This window comes from Excalfactoria chinensis, chromosome 16 (assembly GCF_039878825.1).
Source record: "Excalfactoria chinensis isolate bCotChi1 chromosome 16, bCotChi1.hap2, whole genome shotgun sequence".
NCBI classification, from domain to species: domain Eukaryota; kingdom Metazoa; phylum Chordata; class Aves; order Galliformes; family Phasianidae; genus Excalfactoria; species Excalfactoria chinensis.
The window spans coordinates 2,874,025-2,887,238 of record NC_092840.1 but is presented as its reverse complement, the minus strand read 5'-3'; the positions used below and the strand labels follow the sequence as shown (position 1 = coordinate 2,887,238).

Sequence of the window (13,214 nt, the reverse complement as noted above, 5' to 3'; positions counted from 1 at the left end):
ACCGTGCATCAAGTCTGAGGCTCTGCCTGATGCTTTCCCAAAAAGGCCTCAGCTTGAGAATTAAGAGTCAAATTTGACTGTCTATAGTGTGGGAATCTACCACAGGGGAAGGTGAAGCAAAAGCCTGCTGCACCTTGTACTTGATGGGTGGGTGAATCCCTGCTCTGATCTCTCTGCCCTTTTTCTTCTGTGGCTGTAAATGAGATCTCTGCATCCTCCTTCTGCCTCCAGCTGGAGGGGAGGCAGAGGTAGGGTTAGGGAAACCATTGTGCTCCTGGAGCAACCTGTGCCGGGTGGGGGGCTGGGGACAGAGGGCAGCTCACGTACCCCAGGTGTGATGTCTCTATACCTGGTGATGCGCCGGGCCTCCAGGTGGCTGGGGGAGTCCCTCCTGCGCTTCCTTAGGGGGGAATAGGAGCGTCGGCGCTGCCGGTCCCGCTGCCGGTGTGACTCCTTCTCACTGGAGCTGTGCTTGTGCTCACGGTCCCTAAGGGAAGGGCCAGATTGGAAATCATCACTGCTGGGCTTTTGCAGGTGCAAAAATCAGCTGGATGGGGTTTGAACGTGAAGGCAATGACCCAGCTGAGTGAAAAGTGCTCTGCTCGGTGTTTTGGTGGTATCAGCCTTGCGCTCTGCTGGACAGTGGGATATTTGGTGGCCTGACAGATGAACACCCAGCAACTGTGGGCTGCAAGGAGGTTTCAGCACCATCTCCCAGCAGCCCTGCATTGCAAAGCTAAATGGCTTCCCTGTCCTTCTGTGGATGCACTTGGTATTTCCACAGCGCTGCTAAAGCTGCTGTTGCTGGCTGTGCTGCAAGAGCGGGTGAGCACAGCTCTGCCAGCAGGCCCCACGTGTGCAGAGGGCCCCAGGTAGCTCTGCAGGGCTGTGCACCGCTCACCAGGAGTGCTGGGGTTGCTATGGTTTTCTCTTTTGTTGAATCCCTGTGCACGTCAGCACAGGCCCTGCTGTGGAGGGTAGATGACTTCATACACCCCGTTCCCTTCTCAGTGCCATCTGCAAAGCAATACGTTACAGGTCAAGGACCTGATCCTTGCGAGCAGGAAATGTTCTCCCGCACCAGAGCAGGGGCTGTCACAGCTTGTAGAATCAGGCCCTGCGAAAGTAACATTTTAAGGGTGCCAAATGCTCACATTGTGCTCAACAGCAGAAAATACTGCCCAAAGGCACCTCTAGGGCCGAGCTGTGAGATGTGTGTTTCCTACAGGGTGTGGAGCAGAGTCACCTGAGCTGTGTTTCCCCATGTGTGCCACTGTGAGTGCCACTGTGAGGGCACCTGGCACCTGCCCATGCAGCAGGGACACTTCTCAGGGCCTGCCACCTCTTTGTAGAGCTGCAGCTTGGAAGAGCAGAGCATCTTTCCCTGCTGCACTGATTGCTCTGAGGCAATAAATGGGAAGATATTTCCAGTGGACTGCAGATCAGCGTAATGCACGGACATGTGCCATGCTCCATATCTCCCTGCTCCCTCCAACCCTGGAAGCTGAGGGGGCAGTTTGGAGCTGGCAGAAGGAACCAGAAAGTAGGCTGGAGTACAAGGACGTGATGGAGGCAATGGAAAAGCATGAAGCAGCAGACACCAATGTAGAGACAGACGTACCTCGTAGGGCTGTAGTGGGAGTAACTGGGGCTCCGTCGAGTCTTTGAGCTCCTGCTTCCAGGGCTTTTTTTGCAGGATTTGGAGGAATAGCTGGCGGACCGTGAAGAAGACCTGGGGCTAGGGAAGGAACATAAGAGCTAAAGATGCTGGAGGGTGAGGTTGTACCAGACTTCCCCTAATCTAGGCTCACAGTGGGGAGAGATGCCCCATATTTCAAGGCTCCCTGGGCACCCACACAAACTCTCACTCTCCTCCCCAAGGAATCTGCCAGCCTGCAAGTGTTGGAGGTTGCCCAGAGTGATGGAAAGAGCCATTTGTGCTGGCCTTACCTCTTCCCTGAAGAGCAGGACCTGCTGCGGGAGTACCTGGGGGAGGACCTGCGGGGTGAGGAGCAGGAGCGGCTGGAGCCAGGGGAGGACCGTCCTGTGCTGCTGCACGACTCACTGCGGGGGCATGGCCTGAGCGGTGAGCTGCGGGCTGGTGATGGGGGGACACTGCGCTTCTTCTCCTCCGAACAGCTGGGACACGAGGACAGGCATCCTCTGCAAACGCATATTTGGGCAGTAAGCTCCTCTGCCCCGTGCCCTGCAGGCTCTGGGGTTGGGGGCAAGGAGCAAGGGAAGCGTGGCAGGGCTGTGCTCCAGGAGCAGAGCAAGTCCTGTTGCCTTTGGACTAGGCTGTGGGAATCCCTCTGCTTCCAGAAGAGCCATGGATGTGAACTGGGGTCAGCTTCCCAACAGTAATGAGCAGCTGCAATCCCTGCTCCACCCATGTGAAGGCAGAGTTATCCCACTGGAGCCACAACGAGAGAAGTGTTACCCTCCAACTGAAAATTTAGGACTCGTTCTTCCTAATTCCAACTCCCCTGGCTCTAATGTTTGGCATTTAAGACCTGAGGTGGAATTACTCCCAAACATCACTGCCCCAGCACAGCTTCGGGCACCAGCTGCCATGTTTCTGCTTCCTCATCCCCACCACCACTTGGCACGTCCCAGGAAAGGAAGGCAGAGATGGAGCTGGCACCCACTCCTTTCTCCTGATGATGACCTGTGGCTGGGTTTTCATCTTCCTCCTCAGGCTCCAGCACTGCTCACTGTGGGCTCTGGACTCCAGGCGGGCAAGGTCTGATTGAGATCTAACCACTTCCAGACCACAAAAACCTCTCTGCCAGCTCACTGGTGCGTTGGGAACGCGGGCGGAAGATACACAGCAACAACGACCAGCAGCAGCCACTGATAATCACTTACCTTTGGTCTTGTCCTTGGGCATCAGGAGACAGATTTTCCGAAGCTGTTGCCTTGTTCTGGGAAAAGCAACTGGTGAATGAATTTCCTGAATCAGAGCTGTTATCACCGTTGGCCACTTTGGGTTTCCCAGATGAGAAGGCAGGGCCAAAGCCATCGTGGGCTACACTTCGTTTCTCCTGGCTGTCCTTTGACCTGGATGAGCTCGTTTGAGTGGAGGGAGGGGAAGAAGTGTCGTTTCCTGAGTCATATTCATGACACTCTCCGTTCTGGCTGGCTAGGTGGCCAGGTGAGCTGTCTGCTTTGGTAAAGAGGTCCGCAGAAGACCCTGACTGAGAGATCTGAAAGCAAAAAAGCCATTTGGCATTGTTTGAACGTTTTATTGAGGAGGGTCGCTCCTGGTTTTACTTTGCTTTTATTTTATGTTTTAAATAAACCCAGAAATTTTACCATCATGATGCACTGAAACAAAAGGAAAGAAACAAAGTAAGAAAGAGAGAAAGAAAAAGAAGAAAGAGAAGAAAACAAAAGCACACATCCCTGAAAGAAATCCACAGTAAGAAGAAACTCCTTTTCCCCCTGCTATGATAACGGGAAGATCTAGAGATCATGCAAAGAGTATCAGCATGCGATCCATGTTAAACAAAAGAGTCCAACAAAGTAAACGGGCAACCAAGGAATCAAAGTAACAGGCTCACTAAATGAAAAAGGGGTAACAGAGGAAAAAGCCCTTATTTAACCTAAAAGGGGGAGGGCAAAAAAAAAGAAACAAAAGAGGGAACGGGAATATATATATGATAATTAAATAGATAAATAAACTTTATAATCCTTGGGAAGGAAACAAAAACGAAACAAATGCTTCAGTAAGTGAATTTCTGAGTGACCGTCACAAAAACAAGCAAAGGAAAATCAAAGCAAATCAAACGAAGGGCTTCTGTACAAACTGGCAAATAAACAAGAGAAGGACTTTGGAAATAAAAGCTAAGAAGGGGGGGAAAAAATAAAGAAAAAGAAGGGGGGGAAGGGGGAAAGAAAAATCCCTCTGGAAATAAAAAGTATACAGACACCTCTTTGTGTGCTTCTTTCCCCCTGAAGAAGATACAGCTAATGCGCTCAAGTGACCTCTAATAAATTCCCTGGTTTCTTGCGGATAGCATCCACTTACCCATCAAGAACTCCTCCTTTAGTAGGTAAGGTGTAAGAAAAAAGGAAGAGCGGGCAACATAAGTCCATCATTAGAGTCTCAAATTACATAAAAAAACATAAACCCTCTCTTCAATCCACACTGCCAACTGTTCACTTGACTCTGCTATGTAAATGTCACAACTGCTTTTTGTCTGCTTGCTTCTCTCACTTACTATTCCTCATTTTTGTTTCCTTCTGTTTTACATTAGGCTGCCCAGACAGCTCCTGGGGGCTGACAGCCTGTGCTGGAAAATCGTGGCTTGCACTCAATCCCCTTGGGTTTCATGGTGGCCTACGGGTACGTGGAAGTGGCAAAAGGAACTCGAGCAAAGAAGTCAAAAATAAAGTCGAGGGGGAAGCAGTATTTCCCCACTGTGGATGTACTGGAAACCTACGGGAAGGGGGTGATGGTTTTGGTGGGCTGCTGAAGCTGACAGGTCAGAGAGGAGCCTACAGCCGTGCTGGCTGCCTTGGTTGGGGCTGTCAGCTGGGACCCTGTACATCACCGGGGGATTCACATCATCTGAATGCCTCATCTCTTCAGTTTTATCTCTACTGGCATCTACCAGAGCCAGTCCAACACTGGTCAGTGAGGCTACGTGAGTGCTAGTGCCTGCCCTTGTGATGGGGAGCGTTGAGGACAAACATAGACCTAGCACATTTGCAGCCTCCTCCAGGCCCCAGGGCTTGCAGCACAGGTACTGCTCTTTGCCACCTCTCTGCCAGCTCCCATTTACTCCAGCAGAAGTTAACTCCAGAGATGCCAAAGGAGCGTAACAGAGCCAGGGGTCTGGCCCTGCTCCGTTTTGTACCTAAAGACACGAGCGATGTGGCCTCCACAACCAGACCCACGCTCTCTCCCCAAACACATCCCATAAAATACAAGACTGTGCTTTCAAACGCAGTACCAGATTTTTTTCTAAATATTATAGCTTGTGTTATACCCGAACCCAGACCGAGAGGCAGCCAGATTTTGGCTACATTTCATTTACGGGCATATAAACCACCACGTGAAGTACTCCGTGGCTCCAGAGGTGGGAGTCTGGGGGTGGGCATGTGCATCTCCCTCACCTCCATTCCCTCCCAGTCCAAACCAAACAGCCTTTAGTTCTTCCTAGCCAAGAAATCCACCCATTTCTTGGCATTTCTACCCCTGTTACCAAGGATTGCTAGGAACTTTTGTTTTGCTCGCATTGAAGTAACAGCTGCTGTCAGCGCATCCCAAAATCTACACGAGGATCCCCCAGTGTATCTCTCTGTATCTCCACCACTGTGACAGCAGCATCCTGGGAAGAGCTAACGTGGATAGAAGTGGAATATATCCTTGTGAGGGCTGGAATGCCTGGCCTGTGGTTTCTGTCCTGTGGCAGGAGGCAGGACAAGCACTGAGGTGCTGCACAGAGGCAAATTCCCCCATCTGGTGACCTTGGCTTTGCCACACAAAATGAGAATCCCGAGCTGCATCTGAAGATGCTGCAGAGTTCCATTGAATTCTAATGGCTTTTTATTTTTCTAGGGTGTTTTAAAAGAGTCTGGTCTTCTGTGAATCTAATTTTCTCTATGTGAACATTTGGCGTTTCTTCCCCCCCCCCCCCCCAAGATAAGTTATTAAATAATCTCAGTGATTTCAGAGTGAGCCATACTGCTGCCCTCAAAAGAACCCAAGATATGTATTTATTGATTGGGTTTGTTATTTTTGTGTTTCAAATCATTATTTAAGCAAGGTGAAGGGACGAGTGGAAACGAGGCCCTGATGCTTCAGAACGTAATGCTGAGTGCGCTCCTAGATCAAGAGGCGGTACAGCCTAATGGCTTACAACAATACAATCATTGCTCGTCTTCCAATTAAACTGAACGAGTTCATTTACTGTGCTTCAAACAGCCTCGAGGAGAGAAAGGACTATAAATTTTCTCAGCCATAAGGGGACCGAGGCCCATCAGTGAGCGGCGTGGCACAGCCTCGCTCATCGCCAGAGGGTTTTTCTGGAGTCTTTTTCTCTGCTTTGAAATGAGTCGCAAAACAAGAGTTAATTTCTTTTTCAGAAGTGCATAATGTCTCCCTCCCTCTGTCTGTCCATGCATTGTACCAATGAAAGGCGCACAAAGCTCGCAGCAGTGACCCCTGCTCTCCGCAGACAGCTGCCACCGCAGCACCTGCTGCCTTGCCGGGAGTGGGGCCCAGGGGGCTGCCCTTTAATGGGGAGATGGGCTGGGCTGTGCTAACCCTCTGCCCCAGCTGACATCAGTGCACAACTCCCCTCTGCACGCTGCAGTGAGCACTTCCAGCTCGGTTTGGGCTGGTCTGGCACAGCTTTGGGATGAGGGTTTGCATCGTGTTGCCTCCTTTGGGTATCCGGGACGCTGCTTGGTCCCCCCATGGCTGCACACTCTCCTGCCTCTGCTTGAGCACTGAGCTGCAAATTTATCAGGTGATAACCAGAGGTACATTCAATCCTCTGGCTGGGAGGAACAGCAAAAGAGAGAGGCTTTCATGTTTAGGGAAGGCTTTGACTTCCAGCTCCTGAAGAGCCCTGTTTGTCATCGGAAACACGGCGTGCAGCAGTTAAAAGAGCAGCTTTTCCTATAAAAACCACAACCCAGGCTGGAAAACAGAGAGCAAGAGCAATGCGGCCTGCAGGCATGCTATCAGCCTCCCCCAGCCCCCAGCACTGTGTTGTCCCACCTGTACCTCCCTGCAGGCACACCAGCACAAGCAGTGCTGCTTGGAACAACCAGACCCCACCGAGCCTGCCTGAAAATCTGGGTCAAGCATGTGTTAATTAGTGACATTGCAAACGAGCTTCAGTGGAAGCAAAGGAGCTGGCAGGGAAGGTAGATGCGGTGTGCAGTTATCTTCATCAGGTACAACAAAAGGCAATTAAGCTCACACCCTGCAGTTACTTATATTGCTCTGCTCAACCAGAAGCACAAGGGCATGGAATATATCTGTACCAATGCAGAACAGTGTCTGCAGCAGGACGGGGGGTTGCTGTTAATGTTCAGATATAGCAGCAGCGTATTACCAGTTCCTCTGCATGCTGAGGCACAGCCTCACAATCCTTTTTCTCAACAGGTGCCTATTGTGGCTGCGTGTGATTAAAGGAAAAAACGAGTGTGTGAAGCTTGGAAATTCATTGCTCAAAAGGAGCAGGGAGCTCTGGGGGCGTTTTTGCTTGTGTGCATGCTCATGCATGCGCCAACTTGCACATAAAGGCAAGAGGGGAAGAAGCAATGAGGTGGATGCGTGGACAGGGAGCTCTTCTGTGTGCCTCATCCCTCAAGACTGCAGGTAAGCTGAGCTGGATGTGGTCATTCCAATAGAAAAGAAGGGACAAAATGCCTGGAGACAACCCACAGAATGCTTCCATTTTTCAGAAGAAAATAGAACAAAATCTGGACTAAAGCTAAATACTTTTTAAAACAGATTTGGAAATGAAGTCTGTGTATTGCCTGTCTGGGTGTCTTCTGTGTGTCAGAGCCCTCCCCGGACCATCACTTTCCTTTGGAGATATCACAGTGAATCTCCTCAGGTCAGGAGGGTTTGGGTTGGAAGCCCAGGCCAGGGGTTGTGGCACAGAGAATGTGTAGCGTTAGCAGACAAGACTGAAAGCTCCCACTCCATTTTTCCCTGCCGGTTCTGAGTACATGATATTTAAAGACCTTATTCAGCACTTCGCCAGGGCCTTCAATTTAAACAAGTGCATAAATGTGCTCTTGAACAATGTCCCAGGAGATCCTGGGAAGAGAGAGGACACCAATGGAGTGCAGAGTTGAGGTCTTTTTGCCATTGGTTTCTTTGCGTTATTAACTCACACTGACCTTGCTGAGTTGACACAAGGAACCACCCCAGGCCGATGGCAATGAAAGCTCTGCAGCTTGTCCTTCTTTCTTTGCATGTGCTGCTGTAAGGACACACACGTAAGCACAGCGTGCAGGTTCTGCTACTCGTGCTCTGCCTTACATGGCTTTATAAGCAATGACTCACTTGTGCACTACACGCTCAGTAGGTGTATATGACAGGAGTAAATATGTGTCTATGACTCTGGGAGATGGCTTATGCCTGTCTGTATCCATATATGATCTGTGTGTATGGTGACTGAAATGCCAGCTGTGCAGGTGAGCAGAGAAGGCACCTCCTCTTGCTGGGACTATCTCCTTTATCTACAGTACAGCTCAGCTATTTCCACTTGAGGACTGGGCTGAAGGGGAAAAAGTCAGTCCTCCACTATATTCCACTTCAGGGCTCAGAGGACTCCACACAAGCCGCTGGTAGCATTCCGTATCCACACACGAGCACCAGGTCCTGTACTATCTCAAGTCTTATGTAGCACTGCCCCTCTCCAGAACACCCATCAGATACTAATGCTGATCAAAGAGCATCACACCTCTGCTTGGCAGCTACTGGGAACAAGGGGGAAATGTGCCATGGGAAACAAAGATTTCATACCAGTCGCTATCTAAGATTTCTCTCCATTTTTGCTCCCTCTGTTCTAAGGCATGCATTATATCATCTCTTCCCATGTATATGGAAAAACATCCCAAGGCACTGAGACTGACTTTACCCTCGGCTGCACAAGCAGTTCCCATTAGCATCAACGAGGGCTGCACACAAGCTCTCAAGTTGGCCCCTGGGCTTGTCAGTCTAGAGAAACAGCGATTTCAGAAGGATCCCAATAGAAAACATCCCCTGCCAATAATCACCAACTCACTAAATGCAGATATTTCCTTTATATACGTCTGATTCCCTTTTTTACCCCTGAAGGACTAAACTTTCGGACATGAAGACCGATGAATTAAGTTCACGTTCAGCTGAGCAAAGACTGCATAACAAACACATCCCTGTGAAATACCATCGCTGAAGGCCACGGGTTTTAATCTTTTCTCTTTTTTTGTCCTCAATTCATTATTCAGAGGCTAGAGACTCGGCAAATCTTTCCCCTCTCCAACCCCACTCTTGAGGAGGAAGTGCTGAAGGAAGGAATGACTTTAAGTACATCTGGAGAACAGCACCATTAATAAGTAATGCTATTTAAACCAGATTTCGTCTAACATCGCTATAATCGAGTTATAAAAATTACATGTCAGACTTCTCACCCATATTCCCGTGGCTACTGAAAGCAAAGAAGCACAGTGCGTAATACTTACGACTTCCTTAGGAGACAGGAAGCTGTGCAGTGGGAGGGTTTGGCTGGCCTGAACCTCTGCAGAGGAGCTTCTCTTTGCTGGGACTTTTGCATGGTGCTGGGAGCGTCTCCGCCGTGCTTTACGCCCTTCCTCCCGAGACCTGGCTCTGCACCTCCAGAAAACATGCAGAAGCAAAGCGTTATCCTCAGCATTGCAGCAGTGCCCACCGGCAGCTGCGCGCAAACCCTTGCCTTCTCTGCGGAGTCAGGGTGGAGAGAAAGGGAATATTTTGCTTTAAAAACATTTTGGTTTGCAGCCAGGAGATGCGTGGTGGGTTTTAGGTGTTAAAACTCAAGTTCCAGCTCCAGTTCCTAATTTTACGGTGGGTCACAGCTTCCACGCAGCCTTGAATATCCCTATGGTAATACACCTCCAAGAGAAGACACTGCGCCTGCATGAACTTCCCACCTACTACTGGTTGTGTTCCTCCTTGCACTGATCGTCAGGATTCCATGAGAAGGTTCTCAGTAGTTTTCTGACTAAGTGGAGTGGGACAGAGGGAGTGGTTTGTTCATAAAGCTCTTTCAAACAGCACATAACAAGCTCACGATGTGCATAGCTATGCAATTTGCTATGGCAGTGATGCGGGTCTTGCACCAGCATCCACTCAGCTGGCCTCAGGATGCATCTGTCATCTACAGGAAAGAGATTTTAATCAGGTCACAGATAGTGGCCATAGGATGCCATTGGCAAATACATTTCCATTGCTAAGAACAAGCTTGAAGCTTTCCTGGGACATTGGCAGTACAGAGCCCTGGGCTGGGGAAGGCAGACTGGGCTGAAGTCAGCTGTCACTGGCTGATCATCAGCTGTGGGGATTAGAAGTGACTGTTGGGCTGAGAAGATGCAGCCACCGCTTCTTGAGCCCAAACCCTCTGTTTTATGGCCATGACCACAAGAAGCTCAACTCCCAAATCCCAGAGTGGGACGTGGCTCTGCCCAAAGGGTCAGCGGGGCACAAGAGACATTGCAGTCACTACCCCGATCTGCTGCAGTGCTGCAGGGCAGCCAGCCCCGTGAGCGGTGACATTACCTGCTCCTGCAGCTCGGGGAATAGGAGTCAGAGCTCTCTGAGCGAGAGTGGCAGCGGCGGTGGCGGTGAGCTTTCCGGGTGCGCCCACGAGAGCTTTGGGAAGCAGAAAAGAAACCGTGGTTAGAAAGCAGACCCAAACTGTAAGACCCAACAGTTGGAGGCCAAAGGCAACGGCACTTACATCAGAAACAAGATCTGCATTTTAAAGCAAAGGGACTGGGGCGTGAAACATTGCAAAGGACACAAAGGCGTGAAAAATTCTCCATCCCTTCACGGCTGCCCTGACATCAAGGCATGTCAATTTACTGAGATCTATGCTAGCATTTAGCTACAAGCCGTTAGGTTGCCTCTGTGCCCTGCTGGAAGAAGATCTATGGACAAGTGCACAGGAGAGCAGCAGGCAACACCAATCCTTTCTGCTTTCAAGACCCTACAGAGCTATGTCACCCACTCCACCCTCATTCTGCAGCCCAACCTTACAGCCCATTGCTAAGCCCTGTTTGGGGTGCACTGTCTGTCTGGGCAGCCCAATGCCAAACTCAAACCGTCCCAGACTCCCCATAATACAGGACACTGGGTATCAGCTTTCCTCACCTTCTCAAGGTGAGAGGGTCCAGCCAGTCCTACAATCTGCTCTTACTGTTGTTATAAACATGAGACAGCCTCTATAACTGCAGCCCATGCTGTGCACGATTTCTGCTTGAGGGGACAGGACCATTTATTTGACTTCTCATAGGTGCCCAGTTGCTGCCGCTCCGTTCTCTTACATGACTACGGGACAGGGACCAGCAAACTGCACACAGACACAGGTTCACTGTCCTGCTGCTTTTCTCCTTGCTCCATTTGGGTTGTTACAAATGGACTTGGCTCCATAACTGAAGGGCTGGGCCTGTCCTTGCCAAAAGTCCCAGTCCTGCACCCAGGGAGCAGGGTTATGTGAGTGGCAGGCTCTGAAACCTTCTGTGTTTGTTCCTTCTTGTCATGCCCAGTGCCCACCTCAGCAGCTATTTTGGGTCTGGAGTGTAACCATCTGCTCAGCCTGGCACTGTTGTGCCAGCACGCAAAGCTGATGATGGGTTAGATGACAGGAACAATCTGGTTTCATGGCCACGCTGTACCAGTCACCGACACCGCTAACATACCTGCCTGGACAGCATTTAGCAATTTGGCACCATAAAAAAATCAGTGAACCGATTGCCTGAGCACAGCATCTCCTCCAAAACAAAAGGGCAACAACGAGGGCAATTGCTTGAACTCTGCTTGGCTGTCTTCTCTGATGCTGTTTATACACTATGATTGTATTTCCAGCATTTTACATTTGGGGAGCTTCCTTCCTTCTGCACAGCTCAAGTCAGCAGCACTCACTGCCTCTCCCTCCCTGCACGGTTTTTCTTCACCTTCTGCATCAGTGCCTCCAGTTTAAGAGCTTTTCCCCCGTGTTCAGGAAGGACAAACTGCTCCCATGCGGTTTAGATAACAAGTTGTTCAACCCACGGATAAGCCAAACCCTGATTCAGGTTGGCTTATGGGATCTCTGATTCACACCTGGGAGCAATGGGGAGGCTTGAAGAAGCCAGGAGTAACTTCAATTTCTGAGTTGAAAGATGAGGACTAAGGAGCCCTGGGTGGCTCATCCCCAAGGAGCAATCCCAGAAGCTCTCATTCCCCTCTGTCAATGCATTACTGCACCCAGTCTCTGTTCTAACCATGCTGCTAGGCTAATGCAGCCTGGCCAACACTGCTGTGTGTGGAAGGTGCCTTCTAATACAGATAATCAAGGAAGCTTCAGCTTTATCAGTGATCTATAGGATTTCTGGGCACACAGCAGCTCAGTTTGCTGGAAGAAAATGGTGAGAACATGCAGAAATGCGGATAAAAGGAGATGGGCTTTCTGCATGCAATAGAGGTGGAGGCAGCACCTTGTGGATTCTAGTCTCTTCAGTCCCAATGGGCAGCAGGGTGACACTAGCAGTGCTAGGGGTTCTTGTCCTTCTGTTCCCTTCCTAAGAATTAAGGCTGTGCTGGGAAGAATTACAGGGCAGGTCCTGCTAATGCCAAACAGACAGCAAATCCTGGTCTGCCAGCTCACCTCCTTTCCCTAACAGGGTATGCTGAGTCCCAGCAGAGCCAGCCAGGGTTTGATGGCCAGGCTTCAGCCCCAGAACTGCTTCTGTGCTCTGAAAGCAGGTGAGAAGCCCCAGGTTGCAAAATGGAAGTCTTACAGCCTCTCCTCCTGGCCTCAAAGAACCATGTTTCATGCCATGCTCCTTAAGACAAACATTGCACTTGTCTTCTGCACACATCAGAGAAGATGGGAACCTCAACTCCCTATTTCAACAGTCTTCATCACCTCTAAAGAACCCCTTCATTTCCCCAGCCCCCATTGCTTTCTGTTCCCATTTGGATATTTGGTTATATCACAAGCAGTCCCTGTATAACCTCTGAAAGCAGCAAACAAAGAAGAACTAAAGCCCCTGTCAGTGAGGGCAAGCCATTGTGCAGAGCTGGGTCTCCTATTGCCTTCATCAGAAGAGCTGGACCTTCTGCTCACAACTGACAGGGCAAAGAATATTGTGAATCACTACTTACTGTTTTTTGTGTTTTCTTTCTTCCTTTCTCTTACTTTTGGGGCTTGAGGAACTAAATAAGAAATGGCTGATTAATTTGGAGATTTCTGTTTTGATTAATATATATATAAATATACACGATCACACGTCAACATTACAGCTAAACTGCCCAAAAACATGCAATTAAAAAACTGAAGGGCTGAATGTTTCTGACTCGACACAGGGGGTCTCAGCTCCTGCTGAGAAACCTGGTTCATTGGCTTGGACACAGTGACCATGGGATCAGCCAACCTTCTGGCTTTACACTTTCCCATGGAAAAGATACATGCACTGGAATCCAGAGAGTTCTTCCAGCAGGCACCTAGAAAGGCACTGGGTTG

At 49.8% G+C, this 13,214-nt stretch overlaps 1 protein-coding gene across 1 annotated transcript in view; it reads right to left on the bottom strand.

The window, feature by feature from the left end:
* Positions 1 to 13,214, bottom strand: part of SRRM4 (serine/arginine repetitive matrix 4) — a 62,788-nt gene that overhangs the window by 4,036 nt on the left and 45,538 nt on the right. The window contains exons 14-20 of the mRNA XM_072350713.1: positions 12,857 to 12,907; positions 10,268 to 10,360; positions 9,196 to 9,340; positions 2,869 to 3,206; positions 1,951 to 2,163; positions 1,622 to 1,738; positions 350 to 487 (exon numbers count right to left, since the gene is read on the bottom strand). Of these exons, the coding sequence (XP_072206814.1) occupies positions 350 to 487; positions 1,622 to 1,738; positions 1,951 to 2,163; positions 2,869 to 3,206; positions 9,196 to 9,340; positions 10,268 to 10,360; positions 12,857 to 12,907 (1,095 nt within the window). The remainder of the gene's footprint in view (positions 1 to 349; positions 488 to 1,621; positions 1,739 to 1,950; positions 2,164 to 2,868; positions 3,207 to 9,195; positions 9,341 to 10,267; positions 10,361 to 12,856; positions 12,908 to 13,214) is intronic.